Source organism: Podarcis melisellensis, assembly GCF_964234715.1.
Source record: "Podarcis melisellensis genome assembly, chromosome: 13".
Classification (NCBI taxonomy): domain Eukaryota; kingdom Metazoa; phylum Chordata; class Lepidosauria; order Squamata; family Lacertidae; genus Podarcis; species Podarcis melisellensis.
In genome coordinates, this window is record NC_138545.1 from 24,751,544 (window position 1) to 24,767,468 (window position 15,925).

Below are 15,925 nucleotides of genomic sequence, written 5' to 3' on the forward strand. Positions count from 1 at the left end.
ATTTCTATCTTCAGAAGACATCAGGACTCCTCAGAGGGCTTCCTTCACTGTACAAAGAGCTGCACATTCAGGAGGGGGGGGGGACATAATAAGAGGGGTTAAGTATTGACAACTGTTTAATGGGACTTTAAAGTCTGACACAGCTACTGATAAAATGTTAGGTAGCACTGATTGCACTTCATAAAAATGGCTATTGGGAAGATTCCATGGATGGTTTTCAATCATGCTGAGTGATTGATTGTTGGGGCTAGATATATTTCCCTCCAAAGCAGAATGAATAACAACTTCTCAAACATCCTTGTCCTGTAACAAGTGATGTGGCTTAATTGTTTGTGTCATGTGAACAATTTGTTCTCCAGGCATTGTGCTGTCTTGCACCTGTGTCTCTCTATGTTTGTGTTCCATCATTATGTGTTGATCTATGAGGTTCTGAAAGAAAGAAATAGGAAGCCAAATCTCTCTGATTAAGTTCATTTCCTCTATGCCTGTCAATTATGTGGAGACAAACTACTGTGCTACTGGAGCTAAAGAAGGGTTAGTGTGAGCATAACACAAAAGGAGATGTCACTTCCCTCCTTCCAACTGAGAAGACCTACGGATTCAAAAGTTTAGTGTCAGAGACCTCCTGGTGAGCCCTTACTCTTTGAGCTTCAGACTTTTGCTATCATTAGATCTCATCCTGTTTTGTTTATTTGCTGTACTGTTACATCCAGCCTAGCGCTATGCATTTCTCCCTTCTCCCTGTAAGTCACCACTGAGGTAATTAGCCTCAGACCTTCTCCAGCTTTTTCTCGGTCTTCTTATTTTCCCTCCATTGCAATGGCTGCCAACTCTGCTTCTCCCAGTCTCCTCTTGTTCCTTTCCTCTCTTCTACCAGGTCATGGCCTCCGACTTCCGGTCTATCCTGACTGACCAGTTGAGACCAAGATTTAAAAAGAAGCAGACCATTTGCCTCAGCACTACCTCTCTATGTTTGGATTAAATAGAACAAATGTGTATTGATATATTGGTTATCCCTTCTGTATTCTATTTTCCCATATATCATATAAATTCCTCTAATGACCCCTTTGTTCGTTTGTCTTTGGTCTAACAACTGCTACTGAATGAAAGCAAAGGACTTTGCAGCTGCACAAGCCAACCACTATTGTTAAAATCTGTGTTATTCTACAGTTATCAGGGATTCACTCAACACTATATTGAGTTATTAATGAGCCTACTATTCCATGTGTTGTAATATTCTTGATTTACCAGTTACACTGATGTACTTCAAATTATGACAGTGGCAACTCCTACACATATTTGAAAGCTACACATTTTGCAGTTACAGCATCTCAGATCAAGTTAACCCACACTCATTCCAGTTTCATGAGCATCCCAGGAGCCCTTACTACACATCAAGCACATATTGGGATAAAGCAGTGAATCTCCTGTTCAAAGGGGGGGGGGGAGGAGGAGAAGTCAGCATTTCCTTTAGTGTGCCCAAGTTCTTGAACATGCCTAAATAACCCTGTTGGATCCTAGCCATAAACTCTTCAGGCTCAAACTAGACATGAAGGCACCAGATCCATCCCTTTCAGTGGGGGGAGGGGTCTGTCTAAAATCATATGAAGCAGGGGAAGGAAGTCCAATTGTGAGAGTTAAAAGAGAAAGAGAAACAAACCTCATTCCATTGCTAAGATGTCAATTCTGAAGACATACAGTAAATGAATCAACATTTCATTTTGGGTGCCTTTTTATTTGCTGTCCAGCACCCCTTCTTGTTGACAACTGCATAGTAAGATGCTTGTGTTATGCTAACTTCAGATTATTTCACCGTGGGGCTGTTGAAATTAGTCCCATTGAGGAATGTAAAGAATCTACTTGAGTCATTAAAATATTCTCAAGTGGGAGCAGCTCAAAGAGCTGAGGGAATAAGTACAGTGGATATCTATCGGAAAGGCCATGAGACAATTTTGTGTTTTTACATTTCCTAATCTTAATTTAAAGCATTCCAAAATTCTAATAGAAACATACAAAAATGTGGTTTATGACCAGTTCAGAAATCCTTAATGATATGTTTGAAGAGCAAATATGTCATGCCATGTATTTTTATACTTTTTGTCCCTAAATTGTTTTTGTTTTTAAAAAGCGGAATTGTTTTTATAAAGCGGAATTGGAATGCTGTAATGTAAGTGGAGTAGCAACAATGCTTTCTCCCTCCTGCCATTTATTGCCATGGCAGAAGTTTGGGTGGAGGACACTGAGAAGAAAATTGTGGTTTTAAACAATTGCAAAAGGTATGAATAAAGGAGAGATGAAGGGACATTGAGAGGTTGTATTTTTTTTAAAGAAAAAACCCAAACATAACAGTTTTTAACAATGAGAAGTATAACACAGATGATAACACCAAAAAGTGAAAACAACTGAGCCTTTCCAAACACCCTTCTTACTGTACTGAAATGTTGTTTTAAACAATCACTTCCCCTCTCAGTGTCATCCCCTGCAAACTCCACACAAACCTCTGCCATTATTTAAAATGGCTACTTTTTCCCTTTCAGAGTCCCTTCCTTCTTGCTGTACTCAAACTTCTCCTTCTTCCATTTATCAGCTGCCTCATGTGAGATAGATAAAGGATGTGGAGCCCTCAAATATTCCATAGTACTTTACTCAAACCTCTGCCATTGCTTAAAACTGACACTTTGCTCTAAGTTCTCTATATTCCTGCTTTAAATTCTTCTGCTGTTTTAAACCACAACTTCCCCCCTCTCAGTGATTTTTCATCCTCGCTCCTGTACCACAGCCACTGCTGTTGTACAATCTGCCTTCATTTTTGCTCCCCTATCCTACTCTGCCTTTATGAAAATTCAGGACTGTGAAGAGGTACTACAAATCCTCCAATAGGGGTGAATGATGACAGCCTTACATTTTTATTATATAGAGAGAAATATGTAACAAAACAAATTTCTTTAGTACATTGTACATTAAGGTGTGTAATAAACAGAGATTTCTGAAAGAAATTAGAAATTTTATCAATTTCTAATCTCCAATATCTAATGCTTTCAACCACCATTTCATCAGTGCAGGTGAAAAAGAAGATTTCTATCCACGAGCTAATACAATTTTAGCTGCTACAAAGGAATTCACAGTTCAAATGCCCCATAAAAATAAGCATCCCAAGAGCTGAATATATTATTTTCTTGGGTTTTGAGAGCTTGCCCACAATCTTTGAGGATATCCAGCCAGGTCTCAGTCAGCACAGACCCATTGAAATCAATTAAGCCCAAAAGTTCAGTTCCACATATGATGAACATTGGATGCACCTCTTCATTTGTAGGTCTAAATTGAAAAGTTTCAGCAAAATCCTTCCTTTTGAGATGGTAGGGGAAGCTCATTTAATTCTTCTGAAATATCCACTCCAATTTCAGGGTGATAACCAGCAACTCTTCAATGCCTGTATCTAGTGGTTCAGGATGGATTCTGTTGGGTCTACATACTAAAGCCAATGTTCAAACCTGTCCACATTCTAATAGCTCTCCAGCTTTTTCAACCATAGAGGATGGTGGGCTGACTCCCACTTCACAAAGCCACTGATTATACATGCAAAGCACTCTATTATCTGTTTTTCCTCCTCAAAAATGAGAAGGTTGTTGGACTTGTTGGGAGTGTTGTAGGAGTGGGAGAACCCATGAAACACAGAAAAGGAAAACTGCCTCATGTTTCCATGGACAATGATCCTGGACCTTAAGGCTGTATTGCAGGGGTGGGGAGCCTACGACCCTTCAGATGTTACTGGACTCCAACTTCCATCAGTCCCAGATAGAATGATCAAAGGGCTATAGGATTTGTAGTCCAGAAACAACTGTAGCACCACAGGTTGCCCACTTCTGCTGGGTTGGGTTATCTACTTTTTGTTACTGATTGGAATAAAAAAGAGCATTAATGGTGACAAATAAATATAACAAAATGTGTAAACGTTCACATGGATAAAACATTTCAAATATTTTTCAACTTGTGTTACTGATTTTCTTTTTGCTGAATTGTTCAAGATTGCAGGCCCATTTTCTCTATGTGTGTGTTCCAAACAGTCTACGAAGAGCACTTTGCACATCCTTGTTCCTGAAGCTGTAGATTAGAGGGTTCAGCAGAGGGGTGATGATGGCATAGAGCACAGAGACCAGCTGCTCCCGTTCAGTGGAATGGCTGGAGGATGGAGTTAGGTAAGTGAAGATGATGGTTCCATAGAAGATGCTCACCACAGTGAGGTGGGATGCACAGGTGGAGAAAGCTTTGATCCGACCCCGAGATGTACGTATTTTGAGCACAGTGAAGACAATGAAGATGTAGGAGAGTAGAGTTAGGAAGAAGGACATGGTAATGCCACATCCAGAGACTGTAAAGGTCACCAGCTTGCTCAGTCTTGTGTCAGAGCAGGAGAGGTGCAAAAGGGGAGGAATGTCACAGAAAAAGTGCTCTATTTGGTTTGAATTACAAAAGTCAAGTGAGAAAACCAAGGCTGTGTTGATGATAGAGTTGAAGTTGCCAACAGTCCATGAAACTGTTAGCAATCCTTTACAGGTTGGCTGGCTCATCAGCACGGTGTAGTGCAACGGGTGGCAGATGGCTGCATAACGGTCATACGCCATGGCTGAGAGGAGTACACACTCTGTGCCTCCTAAAGTGACAAAGAAATACATCTGGAGAGCACAGCCAGTGAAGGAGATGGTCCTGTCTCCTGACATGAGGTTCCAGAGCATCTTTGGGACAGTGGAAGAGGTGTAGCAGATTTCAATGAATGAAAGGTTGCTGAGGAGGAAGTACATTGGTGTCTGGAGGCACCGGTCCACACAAATCAAAGTCATGATTGCTAGATTTCCTACTAAAGTTAGCAGATAGATTAAAAGTACTAAGGAAAAAAGAAGTTTCTGTTGGGCTGGATCACTGGATAAGCCCAGGAGGATGAACTCTGTGACAACCGTGTGGTTCACCTTCATTCTGCTCATCTTTGACCATCTTTTATGATAGGGCTATAAGACTCCTTGTACCTGAAGCACAACAGCAGATGTTATAAATGTACACTATTAGTGAGAAACAACATCGAGAAGTTAATTTAGAATTTTCTAGGTTTCACCAAATAAATTTCTGGAGAATTATGGAACTGATTGTAGCCAGCAGGTGCATTGTTAGGTACTTAAAGCACTTAGGACAGAGAGACCCGTGACACCATAATCTCATTCCAGAAAAAGATGTTGATAAAGATAGTATTTTCTTAAATCTCACATACCAGTTTCAGTAGCTTGCTGGTTTACTTCTGCCTCCTCCACGATGCAGCTGCAAACTACATTACACCAAGTGTAGTAAATAATGCAGCGAGGTGTTCCTAGGGGATTGTGTGAATGTCTACTTCTTGATCTCTACAGACAGAATTAGTAGTTACTCATGGAAGGTTTCCTCTAAGGACAGCTTAATATACTGTACAATCAGCACTGAGGATCTTATCAGACCTTTTGCGAACCACTGAAACACAAAATTGACATTGGGATTTTCCATCAGCCTGTATTGTCATGATAACTTTGATGTTGTAGAAACAACTGGAAGATATATAGCTGGATATCCTGTACATATAACTTCAGTAGTATTAGGCTAATTTGTCCAACAAGGCTCATGGCAAAAGGAATTCTGTACACTGCGTTGAATTTTTAGATCTACTCTACCTTCTGATTTGTAAATGTTATTAACTATTCTACATGTCACACTTGGCATATCTAATAAAAATATCTTGTTCCTTGATTTCAGTAGGACTTGGTACTGGAGTAGTCAAAGTGTTGTCATCATGGTGTTGTTGGAATCCAACTCCCAAAATCCACAGTCATCATGGTCAACAGCCAGAGATGAGACTTGTACTCCAACAATATCTGGAGAGCACCATGTTGGCCACTCCTGACTTAGGATATCACCCAATGTCTTTTAAACTAATCTGATGAATTTTGTGGTGGATCTTAACTTTTCAATTTACTGGTCCCATATCTATTATCTGTTCTTCCCTAGTGCTCTCTGAAGTGCTCCCTGCACTTCCTTGTTCCTGAAGCTATAGATCAGGGGGTTGAGCATGGGTGTGATGATGGCATACAGCACAGAAACTAGGCGGTCCTGTTCCATAGAATGAGTGGAGGAAGGCCGTATGTAGGTGTAAATGATAGTACCAAAGAAGATGCTCACCACAGTGAGGTGGGAAGCACAGGTGGAGAATGCCTTGATTCTACCATGAGCTGTGCGGATTTTGAGCACCGAGGAGACAATCAAGGCATAGGAGAGAAGGGTCAGGCAGAATGGCATAATGATAACACACCCAGAGATGGTGAAGGTTATGAGCTGGCTGAGAAATGTGTCAGAACAAGAGATGTGCAGAAGGGGAGGTATGTCACAGAAGAAGTGGTCAATCTCATGGGAGTGGCAGAAATTTAAGGAAAAGACCATTGCTGTGTTGACCATGGAATTGAAGTTGCCAACAGCCCATGAAACTGCCAGCAGACTCCTACGTACTGGTGGGCTCATGAGCAGAGTGTAGTGCAATGGGTGGCAGATAGCTGCATAGCGGTCATATGCCATGGCTGAGAGGAGCACACACTCTGTGCCCCCCAACGTGACAAAGAAATACATCTGCAGTGCACATCCTACAAAGGAGATTTTCTTGTCTCCCAACAAGAGATCCCACAGCATCTTGGGGACTGTGGTGGAAGTGTAGCAGATCTCAATAAAAGAGAGGTTTCCCAGGAGGAAGTACATGGGTGTGTGGAGGCTCTGGTCCACCCGAATTAATACAATGATGGCCAGATTCCCCGACAAAGTCAATAGATAGGCTGAAAGTCCTAAGGCAAAGAGAAGCATCTGATTCTTCACATCAATAGAGAATCCCATGAGGATAAACTCTGTGACACTTGTTGTATTCTGTCTTCCCATAGATTTGAGGGAGTCCATCTTTGGTCAGGATAGTGAGCCTTCCTAAGTGGGAGGGGAGGTCACAGCAGTTTGATCTGTTAATGCTGGTAGTTCTGTAAATAAGAAGCAGTGAGTCAGTTAGACTGTTTGCAAATAAGCTTTTATTGTTCACCTACAGTTGTCATTGTAATTTCACAGAATGTCTAGGCCAGGGCAGAAGGCATCCTGCGGATAACTGCAGTCAAATATAACTAGCTAGCTTAGGGCTAGTTAATGCATGAATGGGCTAAGACCATAGAATTGTATTCTTAGGATCAGTTAGGTCACACCCCCTCACCTCTGGTGAAGTGAAACTTCCTTCTTCACTTGCTTTCACCATGTGAATTCATCATGATAGGATGTGATTGAACTTGCTCTCTAAAAACTCAGACCATGTGCTTAGAACTATTTCACTATTTTTGTATACTATTCTGGTGTTATTTGCTTCCAGAAAAAATCTGTTTGCAAATAACATGAAAATATGTGTTATATCTGCAATATATTCCACCATATTTCCAGAAGCGGCTGTTATGTTGCATGAAATGTCCAATACAATGTGGCAGTTAATAGTTAGTGAAGCAATGGGAAAATAAAATAAACTGCTGTATCAATGTAGAGTAGACTACTCGAAATCAATGACATTCAGTAACTTCAGTCCCTTGATCTTAATGGATCTATTCTGGGTATGCCTATGTACTGATGGGTATGCCTATGGCAATGTACTGATGGGAGCATTAAAATGCAGTTTCCCCATAGGATAAAAAGTATTAATGCTAAATAAATCAGGAAACATGATTACAGGATAATTCTGTAAAATTACTTTAGAAATCTATGCACATTATAAAGCAAACCTAAAACATTTACAAATCTTTAAACTAGAAATACAGGGAAACATTTAAAATGTAAAAAATAATCAATAAACAATTCATGATTCCAAGGCTATTAAGAAAATCTTAAGTGCCAGAAAGCCATATTTGAACAACTCCCCTTTCTCTGCTACATAGGATGCTAAAAGGGCACTTGTAGAGGCAGGTTTCATCCCTAGTCATGGGTTGGTATGCAGCTAAAATGTTCAGAACAAGTTCTGCATGGTTCCTACCCACTTCTACAAATGCACAACTGGTTATTACCAAGAACAAAAAGGCATTCCATATTTCTCACACAGATGCCCTATGTCTCTCTCCAGGAACCCAAAGACACTTCCACAATTACATGAATATGCTGTCATGAACAGGGTTTGGGGAGGGGGACAGGACTGGAGAGGAGCAGTTCCCTGGATAAGTGCATATGAGACCTATAAGCTATTCTGGTATGAACTCCAAAACTTTTATTTAGAGCACAATGCTACCTCCGTCCAATGTTAATGGGTGGTGTGGTGTCCGGATGCTGTCAGCAGCTCCCGGCTGGTTGCCCAGGAAATTATAAAGACAAGGAAAGGTTTCTTACCATCCTTTCTTATTTCAATATTCACAGAGAGAGGCTATAGAACCCAGCCTCTTGGATAAGGGCATTGTCCTGAGTGAATCTCCACCCCCCCCCGTCTCTCTCACTTCACCATTCGGCACTTCTACGGGTGTTGCTATGTGCCTTCTGTCTTTGAGCTCTTTGCTCTCTTACTTTCAAGGCTCACCGGGTCCTGGGAGATGGATGGTCTGGGATGCTTTCTAATGAAACAGTGTCAGCCAGCCACTGTTCCCCTTCTGCCTCCTCCTCCTCTCCCATTATTTCCCAACTTTCCCCCTCATCCGCCTCTGAGGTGTGACCTCCCGCAAACGACTGTTGTAAATCTATATTGTCTTTCTCTTCCTCCTCCCTGGAAGGGTCAGGAAGGGGAGGCAGTCTCCACCATTCCTCCTCTGCCCAGTCCCTGACAGGTGAGTATGTCTACTTGGTGAAAACACTGAAGTTAAGAAGAAGGAAGGGTTAGTTAGCTTGCCTCTCCCCTTCCTTTTCATGGTGCAGGCAGTGCTGGATTACCAAATAGGCAGAGTAGGTGCCGGCCTGTGGGCGCCATGCCTGTTAGGGGCTCAGCGACAACAGATCAAAATAATATTGATTTGATCTTGAAATTGGTTTATTAAAATTGTTGGTTGGTAAAATCAAAAACATAATAGGAGATAATTTGTGAGGGGCCCCTGAGATTTTGACTGCCCAGGGACCTCCACAGGGTTTAATCTGGCACTGCACTCAGGTTATAGCCTATATCTGCTGCCCTAGTCAGGGTGATGGGAGTTGTGGTCCAGCAGTCTCCAGAGGGCCACAGGTTTCCCATCTCTGGAGTAGAACTTTATTTCCTTTGCCCACAAAGGACTGTAAACACTACAAGAAGTCTGTCTCCAACTATTAAAACACCTGTTATATTGGCCATTAGTTAAAGAAGAAGTATGTTTATTAATAAAACAAAAGGTGGCATTTGTAGATGAGTGAAAATAGAAAGAGACACCTTAAACAGGATCACATTTTGTATCTCAGAACAATCCCTGAAGCTGCCCACTGAGCTGTTTTCACAGTCCAGAAAACATGAGAAGAGCCACAGTTGAACAGGTAAGAGCCTCATTTCTTACCTGTTACTATGTATGCTGCTTCAGAATGTAAAAGAGATACTACTGTTATCAGCCATTGCCAATGGGTGCTTCTTTCTTGGCACTGGAATTATCTCATAATAATAATAATAATAATAATAATAATAATAATAATAATAATAATATTTATTTATACCCCACCCTTCCAGGTTCAGAAAACTGGGCTTAGGGTGGCTAACAACAAATTTAAAACACTTAATTGTAAAAGCAGGATCAAATACAGTATAATAACATGAATAACATTAAAATTCTCATCACCTTGAGAAGTCAAAATTCTTCCTGCCCTAGGCCCCAGTTGTTCTGGGGTGGCTTTTATCTATAATCTGAGAACCTTCATCTCTTCATTGAATATCTACTACAGCCATCCTTTTGCTGTTTTTCTTTTTTAAAACCAAGACTATTTCCTCTGGGGCTGCAAGGTATAATGGGCATGAAGAAAAAGAGAGCACATGGATGATCATTAGCACTGCCTCTTGGGAGAGGGAGAAATAAGTTGATCCAGAAATAATAATAAATAATGCTTGTGGCCTTGGAAGTAAAGTAGACTTGGGGCTGCCGAGTTTGTCAATAATTGCTCCCGGGGGATACTGTGAATCAAAGAGGACTACATCTTCCTTTAAAAGTGTGGCTGCTGCTCACTGATTTCTCCCATGGTGTCACAGTAGTATGTACTTAAATGTAGTAGTATGTACTTATGATGTCATTTTGCTCAATGGCTCCCAATCCCATCTCCGTGCATTGGTAACAGCTTGTGCACAGGAGAGGGGCATACAGTTTTGGAGAAACTCCAAACACGGTGGTGTCACATGGATTTTATGATACCCTACCAGGAGTAGCCATACAGTGAAGGCCCTGACAAGGACCTGCGGTCCACCAGGTGTTGCTTTCCTGATCATTAGGGCTGATGGGAGTTGGAGTCCAATGACATTTGGAGATCACAGATTCTTGCCCCTTCATTATAAATTCTTGTAAGGCTATTTTTATTTATTTTACCAGAAATCAGAACACAGTTTACACTTATGAATTTAATGGATTTATTATCCACCCTTCACCATAAGATCCCAGGTTAAGTTTACAGCCATATAATAATAAACCATTAAAAATAAACTTAAAAGTTTACATTCTGATATTAAATACAGTGGTACCTCAGGATGCGAACAGGATCCGTTCCGGAGCCCTGTTCACATCCCAAATGGAATGCAAGACATGACAGCGCGTCTGCGCATGCATGGGTCACATTTCGGCGCTTCTGCGCATGTGCATGATGTCATTTTGACGGTCTGCGCATGCGTGCACGGCGAAACCCGGAAGTAACGCGCTCCATTACTTCCGGGTCACCGCGGAGTGCAACCCAAATTTGCCTAACCCGAAGCGTATTCATCCCAAGGTATGACTGTATTAAAAGAAATTATTTTAACACTGCATTAGTAGCCAACAGTTTTAATAGCATAAAACAAGTCAGTGTAATGAAGCTGGCATAAAGTTACACCAGAGCTAAACCCCTTTCAGCATCAGGGATGTTGTCGCTGCTGCTCTGCCAAAGGTTGGCAGAGGGGAAAACAACCTTTTCAAATAGTGTCCTATGCCAGCTTGTCAGGTCATGTAACTGAACTGCATGGGCTTAGAAAACAGACCCCAACCCTCTGGTTCCACACCAGGAAATGGCAACTGAAGCATAATTTAGCGGTGTCTATTATTCTGGATAGTATTTCAGGTACAGTGGTACCTCAGGTTACAGACGCTTCAGGTTACAGATGCTTCAGGTTACAGACTCCACTAACCCAGAAATAGTACCCCGGGTTAAGAACTTTGCTTCAGGATGAGAACAGAAATCATGCGGTGGTTGCACGGCGATAGCACGGCGATAGCTAAAGTGGTACCTCAGGTTAAGATCAGTTTCAGGTTAAGAATGGACCTCCAGAACAAATTAAGTTCTTAACCCGAGGTACCACTGTACTCAAGTGGTTAACACTAAGAAAGGTGATACAGCTGCTGGGATGAAAACTTGCAAAAGGCATTTGGATTTGAAAGCAAGTATTCTCACTATGCCACTATGAGAGAGTTGTTTAAATTAAAGCTTGAATCTAAGCATGTTTTTGTTGTGGGAAATCCATTTGATTTCCCATTATATTCTGAGAACATATAAAAAAGAAAGCTGGCAAAATATTTCAGGAATGCTCCTGGGAGCTCTTCAGGGGCCCTTTACAAAGACATTTAGAATTTTGGAGGAGCATGCAAATTATATTGATTTCAAAGGGGAAAAGTTAAGCAAGAGATCTGAGTTTCCTATTCACAGCCGTGAGATGTTAAAGTAGCTAACTTTGGCTGGGACATACCCATTCACATCTGCTTAAAATGGATAACTATCTTTAAAAAAAATCCTTATGGCATGATTCATCTTTCCACATTCTCTTTCTCTTTTGTTTATACTCGATGTAAATTGCATGGGTGCACATACCTGTCTACACACTAGCCATTATTCACAAAGGGAAGCTAGTGTGCATTTCGTATGGAATGATCCATGAGCAAAATAGACTTTCCCACTTTTAGGTGGCTACTCTGCTTTAGTCAATGATGACAATAGATATGAACACTGTAAATATTGCTTAATATTTTAATGTGCCCACTCACTGGCATTCCAAGCAAAACAGAGCTTCTCAGTTTTTTTGTCGTGAGGTGTAACCAAGGCCTGTCTAAAGAAAAAAGCATGGGAAACTGACATTCACGTGGGTTCTGAAAATTCAGCGCCTTCTTCTATCAAGTCCTTTGCATGACTTTTCGGAAAGCCCCTTGCACATCCTTGTTTCTTAAGCTGTAGATGATTGGATTAAGCATTGGAGTGAGGATCCCATAGAGCACAGGCAATGCCCGGTCCTGCTCCTGGGAGTAAGTGGAGTTGGGACGAATGTATGTGAAGATGATGGTACCAAAATAAATGTTGACTACAGTCAAGTGTGAAGCACAGGTGGAAAATGCCTTGAGCCGCCCTTCTTTGGTGCGGATCCTTAGGATGGTCAAGACTATGTAGACATAAGACACCAAAGTAACCAGGAAGGAACCCATGATCACACCTCCACCCACCACAAAAGTAGCAATCTGATTGACCTGAGTGTCAGAACAGGAGAGCTGGAATAGGGGTGGGATGTCACAGAAAAAGTGCTGGATGACATTGTCCCGACAGAAGGACAAATGGGACATCAGGCCTGAGTGCACACCTGAGTTAGACAAGCCAAGGATCCAAGCAGCTGCTGCGAGCCAGGCACACACTTTTCGGCTCATGAGCACACTATAGTGCAGTGGGTGGCAAATGGCTGCGTAGCGGTCATATGCCATGACACCCAGCAGAAGGCACTCGATGCCACCAAAGGAGATGAAGAAGTACATCTGAGAGAAGCAGCCAGCTAGGGAAATACTCTTGTCTTGAGAGAGGTAATTTATCAGCATCTTAGGGACTGTGGAGGTTGTGTACCCAATGTCCAATACAGAAAGATTGGCCAGAAAGAAATACATGGGGTTGTGAAGTCTGTTGTCCAAACTGATTATGAGAAAAATTAAAATGTTTCCAATAAGAGCCACCAGATAAATTACAAGAAAGAAACCAAAGAGAAGGACCTGGATCTCAGGATTGTCAGAGAGTCCTAGGAGGATAAATTCTGTGATGGCTGTTTCATTCAGGATCATCTGTAGTGGCAGTGTCATCTGTGAAGAAACATGGATGTAGCATTTTTCAGCAATTTTGTTTTTCCTTCCAAATTTGAGATCTGAAATGTAAGACTTAGCCACACAATTACATGTACAAGTACAGGCACTTTCAGTGCACTACAGCTCTGATTAGTTAATACACAGGAGCCTTGAGGCTGATTTCAATTCTCTTTCACTTTTCCCAACTCTGCCGCATCTCCCCATCCTAAACTCTTAGCTCTTTTATTTCTTTAGTGTTCCATGAATAAATGGAACACTTCCTTCCAGAAGCCTCAAAGAAATCTCAGTAGCATAGGAATATCTGATCCAGTCTGAGGGTTTGTGGAAGGAAGGGGCTATATTTGTTCTTGGGGAATTAAAGGTCATTTAAGGAGTAGAAGTTCAGAAGGGGGACAGGAACAGTCACAGATGGAAGAGTTTGCCTCACATCTCCCTGAAGAGATATTTCTTAATGAGAAAATTTCTGAGAACAATAATCTTTTTCATTTTCTCTTCCCAAAAAATATTTTGGAAAATGTTCATTGAATGTTCTCCCACTTTTTGCAGTGGCTCCCATCCCACCACGCTTGACCTGTTGCATCCCCTAGAAGGCTTCATTGCAGAATTTCTTTAAATTTTCTATACCACTTTTTGTGGCATGCACTACCCTTTTATCCAACAGCACTAGCATAATATTCTGTTGCAACATAAAAACAATAATAATAAATTTTATTTATATCCCGCCCTCCCAGCCGAAGCTGGGTTCAGGGCGTCTAACAACAATAAAATAAATGACCTCTTATCAATAAAACATGACCTCTTATCCCACTTTTCCGAGCAGCTTGACTTTCCAAGGATGACTTCACTAAGCAGTCTGTCTCCTCTCTCTGATTTAAAAATGAAGCATTGTGAAGTTTGCTGCTAAGGCTACTGCATGTTTGTCAAAAGCAAATTAACTGCAGCTTTCTCTGAATACCCAAGTTAACAAACAAACAAAAAAAGAAAGAAAGAAAGAAAGAAAGAAAGAAAGAAAGAAAGAAAGAAGAAAGAAGACCTATCATTTCGGTGTCTATCTGTATGCTGCTGTCTAATTTCTTGCAATAGATCATGACTAGCAATGATCCACAACTCAGTTAAATTCAACTTCTTGAATTTAAAACAGGGGTAGGGAACCTGTGACCCTGCAAATGTTATTGGACTCCAACTCACATCAGCCCCAGTTATGATGGTCAAAGTTCAGGAATGATGAAAGTTGTAGTTCAGCAACATCTGCAGTGTCACAGCTCCCCTTCTGCTGATAGAAAACAATTTGGGGGTGACATTGTAAATGGTATTACCTTTTGTGTGAAAGACCAATATATAGCAGTAATGAATCCCTTTTTACAAAAATGGAGCACAGGCAAGCATTCCAAAGTCTCCTTGGATTTTGAAAGCAGCAAGACAAAAAGTTGAGTTAGTTGTGCTTTCGTTCAACATTAAGTCTCCCACAGTTCCCAGCAAGCCAGATATTCATAAACAGGATTTGATACAGCTGGTGCTCTATGCTATCAGCATTTGTTATTAAGCAGTATACTGCCCATACATATGGAGGTTCAATTGATCTGTTTCTAGTGTTTGAACTGTGACTTATTTCTTTAACAATGCACACACATGCATGTGACACACACACACACACTGCTTAATTGTAAACAAAACCTCTAAACACTTGCAAAGAATAATTTTTAAAAATACATTGAAACTGTCAGTAAAAACCAAAGCTTTAAAACAAGTTTGTTTGTTTTTTAAAAATCAGAATATGGCAAATCAGTGCTTGATAGTGGAATCATTTAGAGAATAATGCATGTCTGAAGTAAACATTTTGCTTGGACTGAGGAGAAGCCAAATTCAGTCTTGAGCTTAAAGACTCACACAGTGGCTATGGGGAAACTCACTATCTGTCAACCTCAGATGCCTCATCTTTAAAACTGGAATGTGACTCAATTGTATCTTTTTGACAACTGAGAAATGTATGAAATAATATTATGTGCTAGAAAAAATGAATCAAGCTTTTTATACACCATGCATCCATTGTAATCTTACTGTTCAGCGTTGCTTGCTATATTTCACTGCAGACTGTAATCCGTTCTGAATCCCCATCCTGGAAAATGATCTTGATACAGAGGAATATTGTTAAATTGCTCACAAAGTCGGACCTGCGTGGCTACTCTGCTTCTGCCTCCTTCAAGTCACAGTCCCCAATCATTTGCACACCAGGCTAGGTAAATATTCCAGCGAAGCATGCCCAAGGGGAATTGTGTGCAACAAAGATAGCTTAATTTCAATAGTCAGGAGCACACAATACTTCTGATAATTTGAACTGGAAATACTATCTTAAAAGACAGTAGTAGATGGGCAACTTCTGAAGTAAAACACATCTGCAACTATATGCTCTGATCTATTGCAGGAAACAGGGTGACATGGGTCATTTGGGAACAGGCCATAAGAGTTGCTAAAATCAGAAATCACATAGTGATCTCCATATAACTTTTGTGGTACTGTAATCCAGTGCTTTAGGATGGGGGTGGGAATCGAAGGGACTGCACTGATTGGACTTTGGAGGGATTTCCTGATTTCTTTGCATCTTTCATATATAGTTTATATATTATATCTATCAAGCCTATGTTGGCTCCTAATCTGCCTTACGCCATAAGAGTAGGTGTATAACAACA

General features: G+C 41.0%; 3 protein-coding genes across 3 annotated transcripts; all 3 read right to left on the reverse strand.

The window, feature by feature from the left end:
- Nucleotides 1–4,043: 4,043 nt before the first annotated feature.
- LOC309354783 (olfactory receptor 5AP2-like) lies at nucleotides 4,044–4,979 on the reverse strand (the record flags this gene model as incomplete). The annotated part of the gene is made up of 1 exon (XM_081885054.1): nucleotides 4,044–4,979. One exon carries the CDS (start codon nucleotides 4,977–4,979, stop codon nucleotides 4,044–4,046), a length of 936 nt encoding a protein of 311 aa, XP_081741180.1.
- Nucleotides 4,980–5,917: 938 nt separating this feature from the next.
- LOC309355521 (olfactory receptor 5F1-like) lies at nucleotides 5,918–10,162 on the reverse strand. The gene is made up of 2 exons (XM_081886459.1): nucleotides 9,795–10,162; nucleotides 5,918–7,028 (listed from the first exon to the last, which is right to left on the reverse strand). Exon 2 carries the CDS (start codon nucleotides 6,952–6,954, stop codon nucleotides 6,007–6,009), a length of 948 nt encoding a protein of 315 aa, XP_081742585.1. The 5' UTR covers nucleotides 6,955–7,028; nucleotides 9,795–10,162; the 3' UTR covers nucleotides 5,918–6,006.
- Nucleotides 10,163–12,293: 2,131 nt separating this feature from the next.
- Nucleotides 12,294–13,235, reverse strand: LOC309355528 (olfactory receptor 5AP2-like; the record flags this gene model as incomplete). The annotated part of the gene is made up of 1 exon (XM_081886466.1): nucleotides 12,294–13,235. One exon carries the CDS (start codon nucleotides 13,233–13,235, stop codon nucleotides 12,294–12,296), a length of 942 nt encoding a protein of 313 aa, XP_081742592.1.
- Between the last annotated feature and the right edge of the window lie 2,690 nt (nucleotides 13,236–15,925).